We start from the raw sequence: 23,881 nt of genomic DNA on the forward strand, positions 1-23,881 counted from the left end.
AAACTAATATTTATTAATTGGAAAGATAATACAAAATTGGATACAAATATGTGGTAAAATATTGTACTTTCTATTAAGAAATATGAAACAACTGAAGCTGAAAAAAGGAATGCTGTTTATGCATATTAAATTCTGGACACTTGATAATTTTGTTGCTGGAATTTTCTCATTACTTGTTTTTTTGCTCATCCCCACGTCATTATGTACTAAGCATACAGCTTATATTGTTATAGCTGTGCTTACTGTTTTTGTCCATTTAAAACTTTAATAAAGCTGAATTAAAAAAAAACAACATTTTTAAGCACACCATAAGAGCTAAAGTAATGAAGATTTTTGATTTCTTTTGAATAAAATCTTTGACACTTATGGCTCTGTTTACCAAGCCACGCTAGCGTTTTAACACGCGTTAACACTAGAGACGTGTCTAGGATTTAGCGTGATTTTGAGTGCGCTAAAAACACTAGCACACCTTAGTCAACAGGGCTCTTCTTGTATATATGCAAGCTTTGTTTTGTTTTTTTACACCTCAAGGCCTCAGTTGTTGCACTTATACCTGTAAACTAGACACAGAAGTTAACAAAGAATAAAAACATTTTTAAATGATTAAAGATTTTTAAAAATTTGTGAACTATTAGGCTCATACCCTCTCTTTCTTCAGTTCTTCTCGGAGCAGTTCCCTTAGTTTCTGAGCTTTCAGGATTCTCTCTTTGTCTGAGCCACGCTGGATTTTCTTTGGTGGAGTGGCTCTTGAGCATACTGTGATTTCCCCTGGTCCAGAACTTCTTTGTGAGGGCCTCTCTTTAAGTGGAGATAGTGTGTCCTTCTGGGGAACTTCATCCCCTCTCTCAGCATTTGTCCTTACATTCAACTCTTTTCTGGCAGACTTTTTAAATGGAGAAAAATGAGGGACTTGAGGAACAGGCGTTTTCTTTTCAGGTAGAACATGGCCTTGTCCCAAAAAGGACACAGTCTTCGCAGCAGACTTTGGAGAGGCTTCAGGACTGGACTTCTCAGGCTGAGGCAATACATTCTGAATTGGAGCACTACTGTTGGGAAGATGTTCAGGAGTTTGTTCTCGAGAAGAACTCAGTGCTGCAGTATGAGCTCGTTGTACTGATGGAAGTGAGCTTCTTGGTTTAGCCAAATTAAGTGTAGTTACAATTCGTTTTCTTCTCTGCAAGGCTGTTACTGAAGGTTTTGTAGATCCTCCGGCATCATTGAAGGGTTTCTCCTCTCTGACATAAGAAAACAAATAACCCATATTATTGCATTAAATAGCCAAAACTAGGTAGCTGATAGTTATAAGTTGAATTAAAAATGATAGGGTTCATTGGAAAAACTATATGCGTTATCATATTTGTCGCCATGGAAAATTTTCTTAATAATTTGACCCTTCTGATAAAATCCTCGTATCACCAGGAATAGCAAATATTAACAGGAAACACTGTTTTCCATTGGATTTGGAGGAAAGCCTAACATTTTTCCTTAAATACAAATCAAGTAAATTCAACACCATGAAGATTTAATTAAATTTTAGAAATATAAATGCATTCTTTCCGGTTTAGGATAGGGTATGGTTTGATTATTTGGATTAAAGGGGTTTTATTATTGTAGGGAAGGGTACATTAGTGATAGGTCATTTAGACAGATTATCTTTAATAACCAGATAGAAACATCGTTTCTTTCTCCTCTGAGTAATCAGCTTTCATCCAAATCCACTTCTGAAAAGATGATACAACATATATATTACCAGAACTGATATAGTGCACTGCCTTTGAATTTAACGGATGCTGTTACCATAGTGGTACGACCTGCTATGATTCTAAAAAAACAGAACCCTTTGAGTTTCTCAACTATAAAACACAGTGCAAGGCAGATTACCTAAAAGAGAAAGGGTTTAAGGTCGTCAGTATTTGGGAACATGAGTGGGACAGTTTGGTTAAAATGGATAGGGAATGTGTGGCCTTTCTGAGCAGAGCTGCGTTACCCGAACCTTTAGTTCCACGAGGCGCCCTTTTTGGAGGCAGAACAAATGCCGTGTGTCTGTACTAGCAGGTTAAAGTGTGAGAAAATACACTACTATGATTTTACCAGCCTACCTTTTTTGTCAATAAAACTAAAGAATATCTGATCGGACACCCCAAAATCAGCTATGACAATTTTGGCCCCCTCTCCGATTATTTCAGGCGTGTGAAATTCAAGGTACTCCCGTAGGGTGCGCAGTAAACTCATGTTCCCGTTGTGTTGCACCTGTGCCATAAACAAGCCAATGGGAGAAATGCACCCACGATGATAGCAAGATAGCCCTGGTGGGGACGTGGTGTACTGTAGAACTGGAAATGGCTCTCTCTAAAGGGTACTGGGTGGGATAAATCTACGAAGTCTGGCATTTTGAACAGACATCTAACACAACTCTTTGCAGAATGAATAAACATGCATCTATGACAAAAGCAGGAAGCATTGGGGGTTCCTCAGTGGTGTACCAATGCTGAACAAAACACGTACATAGATGATTTCTACCAGAAAGGTGTGCTTTTACGTGTTGATCAGATAACCGTGAACCGTGCAAAATGACAAACTGCAAAACTTTTCTTAAACTCGTGTGTGTGTGTGTGTGTGTGGGGGGGGGGGGGGGTGGAGTTGGTCAAAGAAGAAATCTACCTGCTATTAGCATCGTAAGAGACCCTGATGAACTACCTGTTTCCCCCCCCCCCCCCCCCCGAATACACCATGTTGTCTTGCAATCTTATAGATGCATCACCTGGAAGAACACAAAGGAACTTTGTGCACCACCAGGTAACACTAACATCTTCATAGCCTCTTTTACAACTGTGTATGCCCAGCTAGAGCTTTACAGGGTTCTTGACGCTTTACAAGAGCACTGCCTTTATCATGATACAGACTCTGTGATTTTTGTAAGTAAGGAGGGTGAGTGGGATCCTTCTTTGGGGGGCTATTTAGGCGAATTAATGAGCGAGATCCCTAAGGGTGAGCATATCACAGAGGTTGTATCAGCTGGTGCTAAATCACATGGGTGCAAGCTATCCAGCAGCCAGACCCGTCTGAAGGTAAACGGTATCACAGCGAAAACAGTGTGAAAATACATTTTTGCAGTCTAATGAGCTAGTTCTGGATTACGATCCATGGGTGCCACTGAATGAACAAACTAAGTACATAAGTAATGCCACACTGGGAAAAGCCCAAGGGTCCATCGAGCCCAGCATCCATTTGGCAAAAAACAATAGTCAGAAACAAGGCCCAGTGGCAGGTTGAATATTATTTTACTATATGTGCCAGGTGGCAGAAGGAACGTGTGTCATACCAGAATTTGTTGTTTGTCTAGTAGCGCTTTAGAAATTATAAGTAGTAGTAGTATTTTGTAGTAAAAGAAAAAAATCCTAAAAATCCCAAGAAGCTTGACTGCATGCAGTGTAACACCAGAGAAATATAAACAGAAATGTGATTCCTTGCTTACTGTACAATATATAAAGATATAACAGATATACATTTCCATAAGGATGAGAGGGAAAAGGTTACTAAAGTAGCAGATTCAAAACACTGAGAATGGCCAATTTTTCATGTCACGGGTCCATAAGCAATCTGAGAAATTTGAGATTAAAACAGACCATAAATGTAAAATAAATAAGAATGAGAGGGAAAATATGACCATCTCTAGGAAAAGGTTACTAAAGTATCAATTAAAATTCAGTGCAAAGAAGTGCAAAGTGATGCACTTAGGGAATAGAAATCCACGGGAGACATATGTGTTAGGCAGTGAGAGTCTGATATGCATAGACAAGGTGAGGGATCTTGGGGCGATAGTATGAGGATCTGAAGGCAACGAAACAGTGTGACAAAGCGGTGACCATAGCCCTAAGGATGCTAAGCTGTATAGAGAGAGGTGTAACCAGCAAAAGAAAGGAGGTGTTGATGCTCCTGTACAAGTCATTGGTGAGGCCCCACCTAGAGTACTGTGTTCAGTTTTGGAAGCCATATCTTGCTAAGAATGTAAAAAGACTTGACACGGTACAAAGAAAAGCTACAAAAATGGTATGGGATTTGCATTACAAGATGTATGAGGAGAGACTTGCTGACCTGAACATGTATACCCTGGAGGAAAGGAGAAACTGGGGTGAAACGATACAGACGTTCAAATATTTGAAAGGTATTAATCCTCAAACAAACCTTTTCCGTAGACGGGAAGGCGGTAGAACTAAAGGACATGAAATGAGGTTGAAGGGGGGGGCAAACTCAGGAAAAATGTCAGAATGTATTTTTTCACATAGAGTGGTGGATACTTGTAATGCCCTCCCGCGGGAGGTGGTGGAAATGAAAATGGTAACGGAATTAAAAAATGTGTGGGATAAACACAAACAAACCCTGTTCAGAAGGAAAATATCCACAGAAACTTAGAGGAGATTGGGTAGCAACACCGGTAATTGGGAAGCAAAGCTAGTGCTGGGCAGACTTCTACGGTCTGTGCCCTGAAAACACAAAGACGAATCAAGGTCAGGTATATATATATATATATATATATATATAAAGTAGCACATACAAGTTTATCTTGTTGGGTTAACTGGATGGACTGTACAAGTCTTTATCTGTCGTCATCTACTACTACTACTACTTAGCATTTTTATAGCGCTGCCAGGGTTACGCAGCACTGTACAAGTTTAAACATGGGGAAGGACAGTCCCTGCTCAAGAGAGCTTACAATCTAAAGGTAACAAACTAAGTAGTCAGTGTAGGTATCATGAATGGGGAAGGTGGTTAGGCGCCAAAAGCAAGGGAGAAGAGATGGGCTTTGAGTAAGGACTTGAAAATGGACAGGGAGGGCGCATGGCGTATGGGCTCGGGAAGTCTGTTCCAGGCATGAGGTGATGCGAGGCAGAAGGGGCGGAGTCTGGAGTTAGCGGTGGTGGAGAAGGGTACAGATAGGAGTGATTTGTCCTGAGATCGGAGGTTACGGGTGGGAACATACGGGGAGAGGAGGGTAGAGAGGTAATGGGGGGCTGCAGATTGAGTGCACTTGAAGGTCAATAGGAGAAGCTTGAATTGTATACGGTAGTGGATCGGGAGCCAGTGAAGCGACTTGAGGAGAGGGGTGATATGAGAGTATCGGTTCATGCGGTAGATAAGACGTGCGGCGGAATTTTGGATAGATTGAAGGGGGGATAGGTGGCTATGCGGGAGACCAGCGAGGAGAAGGTTGCAATAGTCAAGACGAGAGGAAACGAGCGAGTGGACGAGGGTTCGGGTGGTCTGTTCAGAGAGGAATGGGTGAATTTTGCTAATATTATAGAGGAAGAAGCGACAGGTCTTGGCTGTCTGTTGGATATGGGCAGAGAAGGAGAGGGAAAAGTCGAAAATGACTCCGAGATTGCGGGCTGAAGAGACGGGGAGGATGAGGGCGTTGTCAACAGAGACGGAAAGTGGGGGAAGAGGAGAGGAGGGTTTGGGTGGAAAGACAAGGAGCTCAGTCTTTGCCATGTTCAGTTTCAGATGCCGGTTGGACATCCAGGCAGCGATGTCTGAGAGGCAGGCGGAAACTTTAGCCTGGGTTTCGACTGTGATGTCGGGAGTGGAGAGGTAAAGCTGGGTGTCATCAGCATAGAGATGGTACTGGAAACCATGTGATGAGATCAGCGAACCCAGGGAAGAGGTGTATATCGAGAAAAGAAGCAGTCCAAGGACAGATCCTTGAGGAACCCCAACAGAGAGCGGGACGGGGGTGGAAGAAGAGCCATTAGAAAATACTCTGAAGGTGCGTTGGGAAAGATACGAGGAGAACCAGGAGAGGATGGAGCCCTGGAACCCGAATGAGGACAGTGTGTCAAGAAGTAAATTATGATTGACGGTGTCGAAGGCGGCAGATAGGTCGATGAGGATGGAATAGTGACCTTTGGGATTTGGCAAGGAACAGGTCATTGCAGACTTTAGAGAGTGCTGTTTCTGTCGAGTGTAGTGGGCGAAAGCCGGATTGAAGCGGATCAAGGACGGCCTGAGAGGAGAGGAAATCAAGGCAGCGGCTGTGGACAGCGCGTTCAAGTAATTTGGAGAGGAAGGGTAGAAGGGAGATGGGGCGGTAATTGGAGGGACAGGTGGGGTCAAGTGATGGTTTTTTGAGAAGTGGTGTGACTACAGCGTGCTTGAAGGTGTCAGGGACAGTAGCAGTGGAGAGAGAGAGGTTGAGGATGTGACAGATTGAGGGGTTAACTGTAGGGGAGATGTTGGTAAGCAGATTGGTGGGAATGGGGTCAGAGGAACAGGTGGTGCACTTAGAGGAAGAAAGAAGGCGAGCAGTTTCCTCTTCGGTGATCTCAGGGAAGGAGGAGAAGGAGGCCAGGTTAGGTTGGTTGAGGGAGTGGGTTAAGAAGTCACAGGGAGGAGAAGGCTTGAAAGTGAATTCAAGGTTTATCTTCTGCACTTTATCGCGGAAGTAGTCAGCTAGTGTTTGAGGAGAGAGTGAGGGGGGGTGGGAGCGGAGGGCACTTTAAGTAGGGAGTTGAGGGTGGCGAAGAGGGGACGAGGGTTGGAGCCAAGAGAATTGGTTAATTGGGAATAATATTCCTGTTTGGCAAGGAATAGGGAGGACTGGAAGGAGGATAGCATGAATTTGTAATGGGTGAATTCTGACAGGGTGCGAGATTTCCTCCAGAGTCGTTCAGCAGATCGGGTGCAGGAGCGAAGGTAACGGATGCAAGGGGTTAACCAGGGCTGAGGATTAATGCGCTTAATGGGGCGAGAGACAGATGGTGCTAGGGTATCCAGAGCAGTGGAGAGAATTTCATTGTAGGTAGAGACAGCCGTGTCGACAGATTCAGAAGACGAAATGGAAGGGAAGAGATTGGAGATGTGAGAGGACAGGGTAGGGGGGTCGACAGCTTGGAGATTCCTGAAGGCAGTGGTTATAGTTGGGCGAGGTTGAGGGGGAGGGTGATGAAGTGTGAGGGTGATTAGGTGATGATTTGAGATAGGAAGGACTGAGGTGCAGAAATTGGAAGGTGAGCAGGAAGAGAAGAGAACGAGGTCGAGACAGCATAGTCGGAGGTTAAAGGAGGATATCAGAGTGTGGAATTTAGAATCGTAGGAGTTGGATGGGTTGTCAACGTGAATGTTAAAATCACCAAGAATGAGGGATGGAGATGCAGGATCAAGAAAGACGGTGAGCCAAGCGTCAAAGTCAGTAAGGAATGAAGAGAGGGGCTTATCAGGGGGGCGGTAGATGACTGCAACTCTGAGTGGTAATGGGTAGAATAGCCGGATGGAGTGAGCTTCAAAGGACGAGAAGCAGTGAGACTGCGGTAGGAGGAGGGGTTGAAAACTACAAGAGGGCGAGAGAAGTAGCCCGACACCTCCACCGCGGCCATCTGGGCGGGGAGTGTGGGAGAAGAGATAGCCTCCATGACAAAGGGCCGCGACTGAGGCAGAGTCGTCAGGGGAGAGCCAGGTTTCAGTTAGGGCGAGCAGTTGAAGGGAACGAGAGATGAAGAGATCGTGGGTGAAGGGCAGTTTGTTGCAGACCGAGTGGGCATTCCACAAGGCACATGAGAAGGGGAGCAGAAGGGGATGTAGGATAAATCACAGATAATAAATTACCTGTGTCCAGGTTCCCCTAAGCAGAACTATCTGCAAGCAAATAATCCTGAATTAGGTCTAGGGGTGGGAACCTTGGAACCTAGCCAAATCCTTCCGTTAGAAAGAACTGTAGCTGAGACTGTAGGCTGATATATATATTAGATTTATTATAGTATGTCAGGTAAGAAAATAGAGCTAAGGTATACAAAATAGAACTCTGCAAGCTTTGGCTGAATACAAAACACTGGCTGATAAAAATTACACTCATACGTCACACTACTAAACACTAATTCTTATTGGTTACCAGATAAAATTACACTCATACGTCACACTACTAAACACTAATTCTTATTGGTTACCAGATAAAATTACATCACTGATCAGTCACACTATGTTACGAGGTAGTACAGTTATTAGCAGCTTCTCCTGATCACAAGTACGACGGCACCAGCCTTCTGATCAGGTAAATACCACTAACTAGCCCCCGACTAGTAGGAAATGAATCACCGTGTTTCTCACCAGGCTGAGACCTCAGGGTCGTCTCTCTCTTGGGAACTGGCATGGGACACCTCACAGACTCAAGCTGATATAGCAGCGAGTCTTAGTCAGAGCTGGAAGGGAACTCTGCAGCAGATAAGGAGGTCACAGGTCACGCAGGGCAGGTACAGCTGAAACACGATACTTTCCTCCAGATACACAGTTCACCAGTGGGTGGACCTTATTAGGTCTCACTGGTCTTATTTTCACCTCCACCTTCTTCCAAGGCTTCCGAATAACCCTTCCTTTGTTCCCGCTCTCCCCGTACCTCTTGGTCCGGTGGCTGCAGGAACCAATCTGGATCTTCCTCAGCTCACTGCCTGGCAAGAACAGTCCATTGTTCTTGACCTTCAAGTTGTTACATTTTGGTATGCATTTTCTGTTTCTCACCCGCCTTGCTGGAGCCAGCCTCTCAGGGAGATAAGGGGGCCTGCTTTGCCCACAGCATGTCCTTGGTGTTGAGCTTCTGCTGGAATTTTCCACAAGCTGCAAAGCTGTTACTTGCTGACACAGAGATGTGTGGGTCAGAGTGTACAGCCTCCATTTTGCTGTCATAGGATTATACAGGCCAAGGCCCGCAAGGTGAGACACACAGGGAAATACTCCTACAGGGAATAGAGACGAGATTGGAGACATCGCGGAATCGTTTGCATGGATAGGAGGAGGACAGGTGAGGGGGGCCTGGATTAGGATGTCTCCCGCGGACAGCAGGAGGAGGAGCAGGAGAGTGCGGAGGAGGGTGGGGGAGGTCGGGCGACGAAGACGACGAAAACGGGGTGCACTTAGGAGGAATGGTGAAGGGTTAATGGCAGGAAGGAGGTGTTGAAGATTAAGGGCTAGGAAGGAGGAAGGAGGAGGGGGACAAGAGAGATGGTGAGGTGGTGAGGGATGGGGTGAATAGGGTATTGCCGTAGCGGGCAGGACGGGAGGGAACACAGGTGGGCAATGAGTTCCAGCGGTAGACAGCGGTAAGGGGAGGGGAAAAAGATTAGGAAGGGACAGGGCAAGGAAGAGGATGTGGACAGGGGCCATAAGTGGTGATTGCGGTGTAATAGGTGTAAGTGTAGTGACTGAGGTGAGAAGCGCATCTACTATATAACTATGTAAAACATTGAAAATGGCCAATTTTTCATGTCATGGGTCCATAAGCAGTCTGAGAAATTTGCAATTAAACAGGCTATAAAGGTAAAATAAATAAGGTTATATATCTGAGCTTCTGTAACTTTTTTTTTCACATAAAGGGAATGGGCTTGGACTTTATTACAAATTGCTTGGTCTAACAGAACTCATTAAAGCCTCATGTTTTTGTTTCTGGTGACTCCTAATAAATAAATAAAGCAAAGATCAAGAACTCTATAACCCCCCCGTGGAGGGGGGGAGAAACAGCACCAAAATTATTTCCTGTCATTAGACAAAAACAAAATACTGAACATGGCCAGACTCCTGAAACTTGTACTCTGTAATTCTTTCGGGGGGGGGGGGGGGGGGAGACCAATTACCATAATATCCGAAATGATTTTGAGACAGCGTGGGCATAGAAATAAATGGTATTTAACTTTTTAGTCTTGCAAGAGATGGAGGAATGCCAGATGGTTTTAATTGCTCAGGAGTTTAACTTTGCTGGGCTACAGGTCGGAAAGGTCAGAGAGAGAAACTTTCTTTGACCCCTTGTGAGTGATAGATGGTTAAGGCTAGTTCATAGATATTATTTTACCACATATGGGTGTCATTATGAACAAGGCATGTTGCAGACATACTGTAGTTTTAAAAGGATTAGTTTTAAAATGCTTAGAAGGAGATAGTGTAAGTGTAGATATTCCTGATGTTTAGATTTGTTTTATAAGGAATTTTGATTTCTGTTTATTGTAGAATATGTTTCATTCTGTGTAATTAATATGTAGAATATCTTTAAATCCAGTGTTATATCTTTGTCTGACTTTCAAGTAAGACTGCAGTTGAAAAGGTCATCATCTGGTTTGAATTATCTACAGTCCTAGCTAGTTCAATGTATGAAGCTAATAGGTGAAAAAGGTCAGAAAAAGTCAACTTACTTCCTTGATGGATTATAGTAAAATGTAGGACTGTATGCCATTAAGCAAGACTGGCCTCTTAGCCCCTAAATGAACCCAGTTTAAGCTATGACTGGGATTATGTGAATAATAATAAAATGTAAGAGTTCTGGTGCCCAATTGTCTAGTGTGAGAGGCCCCAGGTCATAGGTCAGTTAGGAAATATCAAACCTATGTAACTGATATTTTGGAAATATATGTATAGAGATGATTGGTTCAGACAGGGTAATTAATCTATTCTTTACCATCTGGAAAGTAAGGGGGGCTAGGAGGGGGTTAGAACTGTATATAACTGGGAGCAGAGGCAGCTTAGGTGGAAACAGACAGAAGAAGGAGCTGAGAAGAAGAGAAGAGAGCTGAAGAGGACAGACAGAAGCCACAAGATCCAGAGAGCTGAGAAAGAGAAGAGACTTAGTGCTGATGTTCTACTTTGTTTGCTGGCAAATAAAGAAGATTTCTCCCTCATTCTGGTGGGTGCTGTTTGACTCCTGAAGTACCACAGATTCTGCTAACAATTGGGGTAATTCCTGCAACAATTTAACCGCTCTATTATAAATTGTCATATCGATAAAGGTTTCTGAAACTGAGAAGCACCGAGATTCCCAGACAACGCAGTGTAGACTCTTACTCACCGGCCTTCTGCTGCCACTGGTGGTGTTGTTCCTACCACCACCTCCCCAGAGGACTCCCGGCTCTCAGCATCGCAGTTCGGGGTGGGCAATTCCCCTGTGCTAGAAACAGAGTCCGTCGGGGCTCCGGACGTGCTTCCATCCTCCGGCTGAGAGGGAGCAGGAGCTACCGCTGCTGCTCTTCCTCCAGGTTTCACATTGGGTCTGACGCTGAGCCTCGCTCGCCGTAACATGGCGAACTTGAGGCCGGCCGCGCAGTGCGAGACACGGCGAGATAACAGCGGAGGAGGCCGTAAAGCATTGCAGCACCGCTATCGCTATCCGTGCCCGGACCTGACCATGCAGCCCAAGTCACATGACGTCACACGGAAACGCCGCGGCAAAACTCACAGGAAGAAGAAAATGAGACGCCTCATCTGTCTCAAGCTTACGCCGTCAGAGGGCAGCCTGAGGCCATCTTTGATGTGGGCACAGGACCTGAGCATGCAGCCCAAGTTACATGACGTCACACGGAAACGCCGCGGCAAAACTCACAGAAAGAAGAAAATGAGACGCCTCATGTGTCTCAAGCTTATGACGTCAGAGGGCAGCCTGAGGCCATCTTTGATGTGGGCACAGGATCCTGTAGTTCTCCTGGCACTCAGAGAGGATGAGAGGTAGTACGTTGATAGTGGACGGTAGGGGGCGTGCTGTAAATTACTTGCAGGGAATAGAAGGGAGTTCGCGTCCGCTCTTGCTGTGATGACCCAGAGTCTATGCTGCTTGTGTTGTGTGACAGAGAGAAAGAGAGATTGCGGTCGGTGGTATCTCCATGGCGGCGGGCACGGTGCTCTTCACACGCGGTGCTGGGCAGGTAGGGTTCCGGTAATGCTATGGAGGAATGAGGGCAGGGCAACCACGACAGCTCGTTTCTGAATTTAGTTTATGTTAATTTCGATTACTTCTAGTTAAGAACCTTTCTGTCGCGCTGAACGGGACATCTGTTTTCCTTCCCCCGAGGGGTTTAGGAGTTAACTCGTTTCCTGTTTAGAGTTAATCCCAGTCAAATAAGTAGAGAGTCAGTAGTGGGCTAGACATCGGTATAGTGCCTAATCTTAAACAGTAGATACCACTAGTAGTTATCATTTCTTTATTAATATTGGTTTTATTTAGGGCTTGCAGCATACTTAATTAGCTCCCAAAAGCTAGTCCTAAATGCGTTTATTTGCATCAACCTTTACATGCAGAAGTACAGATATGTAGTTTATAATAAAATAATGCAGATAATATAGGTCGTTTTGACATGTTGAAAAGTGTGACTTTCTCAGGTCTAGTCTTCTAGTTGCCTTGCCTTTTGCTTAATCTCCCATCTTCTATTCTTTATCTTCTATCACTATTTCTTCCATGCTTCACGCTTTCATGCCTCTTTCCACACTTCTATACTTCATACTCTGCTTCCCGTAGGAGCTGTAGGAGTGTGGCGATTTTGAAAGGATTCTTTCTCTTTATTTCACTGATCTATTTTCACAGTGCTGGTGGGTCTTGTGAGAATAAATCGTTGCTTGCCAGCATTCTATGGTTTTGAATGAGGTAGAAACAAAAGTTACATAAGTACATAAGTAGTGCCATACTGGGAAAGACCAAAGGTCCATCTAGCCCAGCATCCTGTCACCGACAGTGGCCAATCCAGGTCAAGGGCACCTGGCACGCTCCCCAAACGTAAAAACATTCCAGACAAGTTATACCTAAAAATGAGGAATTTTTCCAGTCCATTTAATAGCGGTCTATGGACTTGAAGTTAAAGTTGCAGATGATATCTATTTATTGAACTAAGCACATTGCCAATTAATTTTGGAAAACTGCCCTCCATTCAGAGCAAAATGAGCTATACAAAGGATGATGATGACCAAATATACTGAAAAGCACAGGAGGGGATGGGTGGTGAGAAGATTGAACTAGCAAGATTAGGTCTGAGGAGGAGTCAATAAAGTAATTATTAAATTGTTTCATATTTATTTAAAGCACTTTTGTTCATTGCTTTTCTGCTCAGAACAATCATTTTGTACTCTAGAACCAAAAGGATTGGAATTTTTCTTAATTTCTTATTCTTGGATAGTTCTGAAATCTGCTTTTTAGTATCTACTGTTGATCAAAAGATAGGGTGATCTGACTTGGAGAAAAAGTGCTCTACCAAAGGCCTACCCTAGTGACCTTTGTAATGTGTTATTTTCTGTCTTTGGTGTATTATTGTTTTAAATATCTGTTTCACCAGTGCAGCTTCTCTGCGCATTGGTGGTATGGGCCAAAAGTTTGGAGATCTTAGGATCCTATCAATATGATTTCTTTCTGAAAGTCTTTATTTTTTAAATGTTGTTTTAGACAAAAAGGTACAAAAGCAACAAAACTATAAGCTGCGTATAAAAATATACAGAAGTCAAAGTACACCACCATGCCTGCGTGATAGCAAGAAAATTCTGTTTCATTGTGATCTTGTTCCCTTCTGAAATGATCAATAAGTTTAAATATTGATGGATGGTGACAGTCGATGGTTTGCTGGAGTGATTGTTGCCATGTTTCTACAGAGTTATTAGTAAGTGGTAAACCATCCAGTGCTCGGTTCTGTACATTCCAGATTGCAGTGGGATAACAAGGCTCTGCTCTGCAGTTTCGACACTGATGCCCAATAAATGTGTCCTCTCGATAATCGATCACTGGTATTATCTCAGGAGGACAGGTCTCGATGAAGTTTTCAAACCCCACTGGGTCATCTTCTAATGGCAGCAAACTCAATGCAAGCAGCATCTTTATATTAATCCTAATTATCTCAGTACACCTCTGATAAACCTGTATCCTGTACTTTTCTCCAAAGAATCTGTTCTAGATGATATAAACATGCACGTAAAAAAACAGGCTGGAAACACTCTTGACACTGTATTCTGTCTTGCTTTCTCAAAATCAGATAGCACACTTAAAAAGAGGCATATTTTCAAAGCACTTAGCCTTCCAAAGTTCCATAGAAACCTATGGAACTTTGGAAGGCTAAGTGCTTTGAAAATATGCTTCTTAGGGGGTTTAAATTGGGCTTTAAGTCCAAAAGCTTTTTAAACACACATGTGTAGGTTTCTTCCTTTTTGTCCCTCAGCAGAACATAAATTAATGGTTTTGCAGCCCTGTCAATCAAGGCATGAACCGAAAAAACTTGAAATGAACAATTCTGGGGCGACTTTAAATGTACTGTCAATGAACCAGTGAGATTTTTCCTCGAGAAGATGTAGATTTTCACTCGTTCCAAACATCAGTATCCAATTCTCATCACCAACACCTGCATGCCATAGCAGGAAGTTGGAATTTCTGGATGTCAGTTGAAGTCCACTGGGGATATCAGTCTCTGCAACAGTCCGAGGGTTGGAATAAGGATGATGAGCACACTTTTGTCTGCGCTCTATGGCCTGTTGCGAAGCTACATATGCTGGAAGATAAACAGCTGATTCCAGAGAAATCTCATTGGTACACTGTTGTATAATCTGCCTTGGCTTTTCTATTCATTGTTTAACACATTGTCTCATCTTGGCAATACTACAAACTGCTTCATTCTTGGATACATCAGGCGCATGGTTGTGTTCAGAAATAGTGGTTACTCTTTGGTCTCGTACTTTGAGACATTCTTTTTTTTAAATTTGTATGAAGTCTTTATTAAACTTTTTACGAAGCAACTGCGTAAGACACATCAAACCAAAACAAGCAAACATCAAGGCTGCTGGCACACAGTACCAGAACAACCTACGTTATAAGAAGCTACAATATATGATAATAGTACTTCCTATTGTGCAAAAAGGTAATCTTAACGTCAAGATATTTTAAGCATTTTCTTATACAGCTCTCCCCCTGGCCCATCCCCCCATCTCCTCCCTACCCACCCTCAATGATACCCTATACTTCAGCTTACCCCCACCCCTCGTTAGTCTACTGTACAAGGCCCAGGTACACAACAAATCAGATCAGTAAGATCACTATTTCAAAAAGGGGTCCCAGATAGCTTCCCACTTAACAAGAGTATGAAATTTAATTGCCCTAAGTTTTTCCATTTCACAGATATACCAAAGATTGTTCATCCATTTAGTAATAGGGGGAACAGAGAGTTGTTTCCAGTGTGCTGCTAATGTCACTCGGGCAGCAGACATGGCATGTCGCACTAACAGCTTGACTTGGTCAAGCCTGGAGGCTTCTTACAAAACAAAAAATAAAGAGGAGACCACCGGAGTGGACTAACAAGCCATCTTTGTAGCCTATACTGTATTACCTTCCAGTATGCCCTAGCTTTACCACAGGTCCACCATAACTGACCCATTGTTCCTATAGCACCATAGCCCCTCCAACATGACGATGATACTTGGGGATAAATTTGGTTAAGATGAGCCGGAGTCAAGTACCATCTGTATAGCACCTTGACACAGTTTTCCTTTAAGGGGACAGATATGGACACCTTTAGTGAGGCCCGCTCCAGGAGAGCCCAATCATCCTCGTCAATCTCAATCCCCAGCTCATCCTGCCACCTAGTGCGGTGTACTCAAGAAGGCTTAACCAAATATCTGAAATATTTGTACAGGCAAGAAATCAAGCCTTTTGTACCCCTAGAATCTTCGCAAAAATCTTCCAAATCTTCAAAGGAAGGACCTGGAATAAATACATCAGCCTAGAGAGAATACTCATTTTTAAGGTGGCAATACGTCCAAACCAGGATAAGTCTGACCGATCCCAATGGTCCAAGTCCCTATAAATATCTTTCAGGAGAGGGGAATAAGAAAACAAATCAGCAAAGTGAGGAGTGAGAAGACACCCAGGTACTTCAGTCCCCTGGACACCCAGTGAAATGGGAATTTACCTTGAAGAGATATCAACAAATTAGAAGGGATACCCACCGGCATAGCCTTTGATTTACGCATATTAAGGTTGAAACCGGAAATCATGGAATATTCATTTAGGGCTTGAAGCAAGTTTGGAAACAAAATCAAGGGCTTGGTCAGGGAGAGCAATATATCATCAGCAAATAAGGACACCGTGTACACATTTTCTCCCACTGAGATACCCGTTACGTTAGGGTTAGTACGCAGCTGCTCAGCTAGGGGTTCCATTACCAAAGCGAAAAGCATCGACGAGAGAAGACATCCCTGACGTGTTCCCCTCCCAAGAGGAAACAAAGAAGAGTTGAATACTCATTTTTTTTTTTTTTTTTGTTTACAAGAAGTCTTTATTAAACCAAATATCAATACAATACAGCTTCATATTCGTTGGGTACAATGCGTATCTGGTGTGGATAGTAGAAAGAGAATAAACACCTACCCAGCACGCTACATTTACATTGTAACTTTCCCATAGGTAACTTCTGAATTTTTTTATTTATTTATGTTAAATTTTTTTATATTACATGTATTGATTAACTGGAACTAAAATGAACAATTGGAATCCCTAGCCCCCAACCCCCCCGACAACCCACCCTCCCTGACCTTCCCATACCCCTGCTCTTTGACCCTATAGTCCAAATGTAACCGTTCATCTTTCGTTTGACCTGTAGAGCTTACTTTCTCAAAAAGTATTCCCATATAGACTGCCATCTGTGCAGCTGATGTTTTCTGTCGGCCATCAGCCGCTCCATTTCACATATGTAAGTCAACTTGTTTTCCCACTTCTTAATGGGAGGAACCCCCTTCTGCTTCCAATGTGCTGCGATTACTACTCTAGCAGCCCCCACCGCCTGCCGCATCAGAGCTTGATGATGTGGTTTTAAGCCATGCATGTCTGCAGAGAACAAGAAAAACTTGGGGGTCCACGGAACCACACGCCCCACCCAACTCTGTAGTCGATGATGTACTGATTTCCAAAACGCCCGAATCTTCACACATCCCCACCACACATGCCCCATAGTCCCCTTATGGCCACACCCTCTCCAGCACAAGCCCAGTGTGTTCGGAAAGATGCGCTGGAGACGATCCGGTGTAAGGTACCACCGAAACAGAACCTTCAACGCATTCTCTTTAAGGGGGACATGAACAGACACACCACTCGCTGCTCTTTCTATTCTCTCCCACTCGGGTCCACCCAGAGACACTCCTAGTTCCCGCTCCCAACTGGACCTATTCTGGGTGTAGCTGGAAACCTGTGCATTGACACTTTTGTATAAGCGTCCTATCAAGCCTCTTGATGAAACAAATTTAAGACAAATCTCCTCCACTTCCAGTCTTTGCCTCTGTATTACCTGACCCACCGCCTTCGTTTTAAGGAAGTGGGTAAGTTGCTGATAGGCTTATGCGTCCCCCTCTCTAACTGAATATGTAGATTGCAGTGTGGCAAAAGACATCAGCGAGCCATTCTCTAACAATTGTCCCCAAGTCCTCAATCCCTCCCTATACCACCTCCTGAAAGGTCCAGTTACTGTCCCTGGCTTAAACAACGGGTTAAAGGCTATGGGTGACATCTGGGTTAGCACACAATGACCCTGGGGAAATAGACTGTCCCAATAGTGGAATGTGACACATATGGACGGACACACCTCCTCACCCAGCTGTCGAAACTGCCTAGGCAGCCACATGAGGGCCCCCAACGGCGTGGACCCCAAAGAGTGTTGCTCCAGGTGCACCCACTGTCGATCAGGGTATTCCTGGTACCATTCAATGGCGGCTCTTCCCTGACTAGCCCTATAGTACCAATTAAGGTTAGGGACCCCCATCCCCCCCCTTTTCTTGTCTTGATAAAGCAACTTACGAGCTAGCCTCGGACGCTTGCCTGCCCAGACGAAGCGCATTACTGAATCCTGTAAGGAAGCAAGGAATCGCCTGGGCATCATAACAGGCAGGGCCTGAAATAAATAAAGCAGCCGCGGCAACACGTTCATCTTGACGATGGCTATCCGCCCGAACCAGGAAAATTCCTGATCCCCCCATTTTTCCAAATCTCCCCTTAGCTTGCTAGCCAGCCCTTTGTAATTAGCTACAAATACCTCTGACAAATCTGTTGTTATATTTACCCCTAAATATTTAATGCTCTTGGTTGCCCACCGGAAAGGCGCCGACGCTTTCATGGAAGAAACTACTTCTGCCGGGAGTGTCACATTCAAAGCTTCTGACTTGCTCATATTAACTTTAAATCCCGACACTGCAGAATACTCCTCTATGTGATTCAACAAGGCAGGGACCGTAGTCACTGGGTGAGTAATATACAACAAAATGTCATCTGCAAAAAGGGCCATCTTATGCGTAGTCTCTGCCACTCGAGCTCCTGAAATGCCCACATCAGACCGCACCCGGGCAGCGAAGGGCTCCATAACCATGGCGAACAATAGCGGTGAAAGCGGGCAGCCCTGTCTTGTCCCCCTATGCAACGCAAACAGAGCGGAGTTACTTCCATTCACCCTGACACAAGCCTTGGGTTCCACATAAAATGCCCTAATCCAACTTCGAAAGTGTGCACCAAAGCCCATAACCTCTAGGACCTTATACATAAAAGGCCAGTGGACTCTATCAAAGGCCTTCTCAGCATCTAAGCCGAGAAGGCACAATGGTTTCTGACTTCTCTTTGCAAAGAACATAAGGTCCAATGTACGCCGAATATTATCTATGGCCTTACGATGGGCCACAAAGCCCACTTGGTCAGGGTGAATAAGAGTCGGCATAAGAGGTCCAAGTCTATTAGCTAATACCTTAGCCAGTATTTTTACGTCTGCGTTCAAAACCGAAATGGGTCGGTATGAGCCGCATTCCGCTAGATCTTTATCGGGTTTGGGCAATACCGCGATCCATGCCTCCATCATAGAGGAAGGCAGAGCACCCTCCCCTCCCACCTGGTTAAAAAGATCAGCAAGCAACGGCGCCAAGTCAGGGGCAAACTTTTTATAGAATTCATTGGGCAATCCATCCAGCCCAGGGGACTTGCTGGAGGGCAAACCTCTAATAGCCTCCTGCACCTCAAGCGGGGTAACCGGTTCCTCAAGCTGGTCCCTAAGTCGACCCGCCAGAGGCGCAAGTGGGCAGCTCGCCAAATAGTCCTCGATAGATTCCATAGAGGGGTGAATCTCCTGGTCGTATAGTGTGGTATAGAATTCCACAAAACGGTTACGTATCTGCTCAGAGGTAAACAGCACTTCGCCACTCTCATTTCTCACCTGCTTCACCATGCGGTCTACCTTCTGCCTACGCAACTTAGTAGCAAGGAGCCTACCCGCCTTATTTGAGAACTCATACATTCCCACTCTATGCCTGTCCCGTGTCCAACTCAGCTGCTCTGAGTAAATAGAATCTAACTTCATCCGTTCCCCACTCAGTTGTTGAAGGGTATGGGGAGATCGGTCTACCTTATGTTGGCTCTCCAATTGGCGTATCCGCTCCAGACAATCGGCTATTTGACTCCTACGTACCCTAGCACGCTTACTGGCTACCTGCAGGAAGTAACCCCGCGAAACCGCTTTCATAGCATCCCAGACAGTGGACAGGGGTGGTCCTGATTGTCTATTCAGCTCCAGGTACTCCTGCAACATAATGCGATAACCCCCCTCCACCTCCGGGTCAAGAAGCAAACTAGTGTTTAAAGTCCATCTCCTTTCTTTGGGTTCAGCTCGCAGGGTGGGCAGTGTAACCCACACCGGAGCATGGTCCGATACTGTCGCACTGCCCAATCCCGCCACCGGCCCCCTCTCCACCAAGGCAACATCCACAAATATGTAATCTATTCGTGAATATGAGTCATGAACCCGTGAGTGGAATGTGTAGTCTCTGTCCGCCATATGTGTCAGCCGCCACAAATCTAAAGTTCCCAGGGAATGTACCAAAGATTCTAAAGCAGACGCCTCCCTCTTTCCCCCTTCAGTTTTAGGATTTCCAGAACGGTCCTGGGCAGGATTCATCACTGCATTGAAGTCCCCCCCCAGAATTAGGGAGCCCTTTACAAACCCTGCCAAAGAGTTCTTCACCTTAGTAAAAAATTCCACCTGCCCAGTATTGGGAGCATAGACAGATGCTATGGTTAAATCCACCTGTTGAATTTGAACATGCATAAAGATAAAACGTCCACCCGGATCCCTCTTAATGTCCATTACCTGCGCCCCCACCGAAGAATGAATCAAAATAGCCACTCCACAGGTTTTAGAGGCCTCTGCTGAAGCACAATATACCCCTGGGTAACCCGGGCAGGAGAGAAGCTTAACATGCCTACGACGAAGGTGTGTCTCTTGTAGAAGTACTACTTGTGGGCTATAATGCTGTATCTCTTTGTATATCTTTTGCCTTTTTTGGGGCATATTAAGACCTTTGACATTATATGACAATACTTTCAAGTCCATACTCAACATTTAGCGCGTCCTAAGCACATTTGCAAAACAGTGAACACAAAAAGAACAAACAAACTGTGAGACAGTTGATGGCACCTCGGAAGATTAGGGTCAATGCTACTACCCATGTCCTACCTCTGCGGTCCCTGCTCCATTGCCCTTGTCTATTCTCCCCCCCCACCCCCAACCCCCCTCCCTTCCCTCCTCCCCCTTACCACACACACAATATGCATCCAGACTCCAACTTCCCCCCCCTCCCCCCTCCTGCCAACCACCAGACAATGCCATCTAGCACTGAATGGGATATGAAGGATAAAGTGAGCCACCAACCCAGGCAACCACCCGGCCTCCCCTCCCCCACCCCACTCATACACCTTCAACGCCTTTTATTCTATATCACATAATTCCAATATACCCAATACCCCTCCTCCACTTCAATAGGAATTACAGCTGGAGCAATGTCCATCTTATGGTGTAGCAGACTTAACCCAAAAACAATAACACTGCACATTTATGCAAGTTCAACTATACGCAAACCAGTTCAGGTCCCATGCTTTGATGACTTCGGCCCTACTCGCTTCCACTTCTGAAGTTTCGCTTGCGTAGCTGGAGTCAGCCCCATCGGAGGAGTCTCCGTTGCAGTTAGGCCTGCTTCATGAAGGTTATGCCAGGCTTCCACCACTCGGCGGAACCGGAGTTGCTTGCCTCCCAGCGCGAAGCACACCGCAAAAGGAAAACTCCAGCGGTAGGCGATTTTCTCCTTTTGCAAAATTTCCAAGACAGGTTTCATGGCCCGTCTTTGTGCCAGGGTGTAAGTCGAAAGGTCCTGATAGACTGAAACCCGAGCTTCATTATATTCCAACGTGGTCAATTTACGGGCCTGTTGCCAGATGCGCTCTTTAAAAGGGTACGACGCAAAGCGCACTACTATGTCTCGTGGTCGGTTTCCCATAGGTTTTCCCAACGACCGATGCGCTCGCTCAATCAACAATTCACCCGGGATAGGTGCTTCTCCCAGGATCCGTTCACAGAGTGCACGAATTATAGTAGGCACATCTTCTCCTCCTCCACTCTCCGGCACCCCACGAAAGCGCAAATTATTCCGACGACCCCGATTCTCGAGATCGTCGAGTTTATATTGTAAATCCTCTGTTTGATCGGTTAATTGGGTTATGCGGGCGTCCATTGCCGCGCTGGCTTCAGTCTGCTCCTCTACCCGATCCTCCAGGCTCTCAACTCGTCCGCCCAATTCCCTTAAGTCCAAGCTGATAGCGTCCACGTGTTCAAGAATCTCCAACCGAGAGGCCTTGATTTCCTCTCTAATCGCCTCTAAGTATTTCGTGAGGTCCTTGGGCGTAGCGGTCTTTTTTATTTTTTTAATCGTACCTCGAGGCTCAGCAAGAGAAGAGGCAGTGTCGGAATCAGAAGACCGCTGTATTTCTGGGGACGCATGGCGGGAAAGGCCCTTCGCCAGCTGTCGGGTGGAACATCGCTCCCCATCTCGCTGCTGTGATCCCGATATTTTGCTCATTGTTGGCAGCAGTGTCTGCGCTCTCTTTCCAGCTGTTTAAGTAGCAATACGACTGTGGATGGGCATGGATAATGGCTTAGTGGTGTAGGGAAGTGCGGGAGCCAAAACTCAGGCAGCCATCTAGTCTCGTGACGTCACTTCCTCCCCTGAATACTCATTTTTAAGGTGGCAATACGTCCAAACCAGGATAAGTCCGACCGATCCCAATGGTCCAAGTCCCTATAAATATCTTTCAGGAGAGGGGAATAAGAAAACAAATCAGCAAAGTGAGGAGTGAGAAGACACCCAGGTACTTCAGTCCCCTGGACACCCAGTGAAATGGGAATTTACCTTGAAGAGATATCAACAAATTAGAAGGGATACCCACCGGCATAGCCTTTGATTTACGCATATTAAGGTTGAAACCGGAAATCATGGAATATTCATTTAGGGCTTGAAGCAAGTTTGGAAACAAAATCAAGGGCTTGGTCAGGGAGAGCAATATATCATCAGCAAATAAGGACACCGTGTACACATTTTCTCCCACTGAGATACCCGTTACGTTAGGGTTAGTACGCAGCTGCTCAGCTAGGGGTTCCATTACCAAAGCGAAAAGCATCGACGAGAGAAGACATCCCTGACGTGTTCCCCTCCCAAGAGGAAACAAAGAAGAGTTGCCTCCATTGATCCGTACACTTGCACTCAGTGAAGCATAAAGCGCCTGAATCCAACCCCTGAAATGAGAACCAAACCCAAATTTTTCCAACACTTTGTCCATAAAAGGCCAATGAACTCTATCAAAAGCCTTCTCAGCATCGAGCCCAAGAAGGCAAAAAGAGAAATCATCCTGACGAGACAAGTGAATTAAATTAATCACCCGATGGATATTATCCATAGCTTGTCGACCTGGGACAAATCCAACCTGATCAGGATGAATCAAAACTGATAGAACCAAAGCTAATCTATTAGCCAAGAGCTTCACCAAGATTTTAATAGAATTGAGAAAGAAATTGGGCGATATGATACACAGTTGGTCTTGTCCTTACCAGGTTTCGGGATCACCGCTATCCACACCTCCATCATAGTCCCCGGGAGAGGATTACCTTCTCAAACTTCATTAAGGATGTCTAATAATAGTGGAGAGAGTTCCCCCGAGAAAGTCTTATAGAACTTGTTTGGGAAACCATCTAACCCAGGAGATTTACCCCCTGGGAGCTGTTTGATAACCTTACGAACTTCCTCTATTGTAATCGGTCTTTCTAATACAGCTATTTGTTCAGGGGATAAAACTGGGAGGGATCGAGCTGCTAAGTATTCATCAATATGAGCAGAAGATAAAGAGGTGTCCACCAAATAAAGAGAATGAAAAAAGTCATGGAAGCGCTGGCGAATCTGAGAAGATGTAGTTAGAAAAGAGCCGCCTCCGTCGTCTATTTTAAGAACCGTCCTAACCACTCTCTGCTGACTTAACCGGATAGCCAATTGCCAACCCGGTTTATTACTGTAACCATAATGGGTCTGAGAGGAATGCCGAGTAATAAACTGGAGTTGCTCTGAATAAATACCATCTAAACGTCAGCATGTGGCCTGTAACTCTCTGAGGACAACAGCAGAGCCAGTTGTTTTATGTTCTTCCAAGCTCTGAAGTCGAGACAAACAATCTGCTATTTCTGCTCTCTGAGAATGCGCCTTATGACTAGCTTTTTGGAGAAAATAACCCCGAGTGACAGCTTTTAACGCGTCCCATACTACCCTCAAGGAGGAAACTGAATGTAAATTGTTTTGCAAATACTCTTTCACTATATTACGATAACCAGCCACTATCTCAGGTTCCTGCAACAAAGAGACATTCAATGTCCATCTTGTATCCCTACCTACATCACAAAAGGAAGGAAAAGTCACCCAAACAGGGGCATGATATTGTGATGGACCCCATTCCCGCTTCAAGATCCCCTTCTGCTAGGCGAGTATCCACTAGGATATAGTCTATCCTAGAGTAAGAATCATGGGAATGTGAGTAGAAAGTATAGTCCCGAGCTCCCGAGTTCCCCAACTGCCACGGGTCACACATCCCTAGATCACTAACCAAGTCAGCAAAGGCACGGGAGATTTTGTAATCATTTGCCACAGGAGGTCCAGATCTATCCATAGCAGGGTGGCGGGTGTAATTAAAGTCTCCTCCCACAATCGGGTGAGCTGCGTGCGTGAGAGGAATCTTAGAACGGATAGTTTGGACAGACACCTCCTGAGAATGATGTGGTGC

At 45.0% G+C, this 23,881-nt stretch overlaps 2 protein-coding genes across 5 annotated transcripts in view; one reads left to right on the forward strand and one right to left on the reverse strand.

Annotated features, from left to right (window-relative positions):
• BDP1 (B double prime 1, subunit of RNA polymerase III transcription initiation factor IIIB) overlaps positions 1–11,167 on the reverse strand; it is a 330,901-nt gene extending 319,734 nt beyond the window's left edge. For all 4 annotated transcript variants that reach the window (XM_030193306.1, XM_030193305.1, XM_030193310.1 and 1 more), the window contains exons 1-2: positions 10,817–11,167; positions 644–1,235 (exon numbers count right to left, since the gene is read on the reverse strand). In XM_030193306.1, coding sequence (XP_030049166.1) covers positions 644–1,235; positions 10,817–11,046 — 822 coding nt within the window. In that variant the 5' untranslated portion in view covers positions 11,047–11,167. The remainder of the gene's footprint in view (positions 1–643; positions 1,236–10,816) is intronic.
• A 371-nt stretch (positions 11,168–11,538) lies between these two features.
• The window catches only part of LOC115463099 (survival of motor neuron protein-like), a 95,326-nt gene continuing 82,983 nt past the window's right edge, over positions 11,539–23,881 (forward strand). The window contains exon 1 of the mRNA XM_030193311.1: positions 11,539–11,666. Within this exon, the coding sequence (XP_030049171.1) occupies positions 11,625–11,666 (42 nt within the window). The 5' untranslated portion in view covers positions 11,539–11,624. The remainder of the gene's footprint in view (positions 11,667–23,881) is intronic.

Source organism: Microcaecilia unicolor, chromosome 2, assembly GCF_901765095.1.
Source record: "Microcaecilia unicolor chromosome 2, aMicUni1.1, whole genome shotgun sequence".
NCBI classification, from domain to species: domain Eukaryota; kingdom Metazoa; phylum Chordata; class Amphibia; order Gymnophiona; family Siphonopidae; genus Microcaecilia; species Microcaecilia unicolor.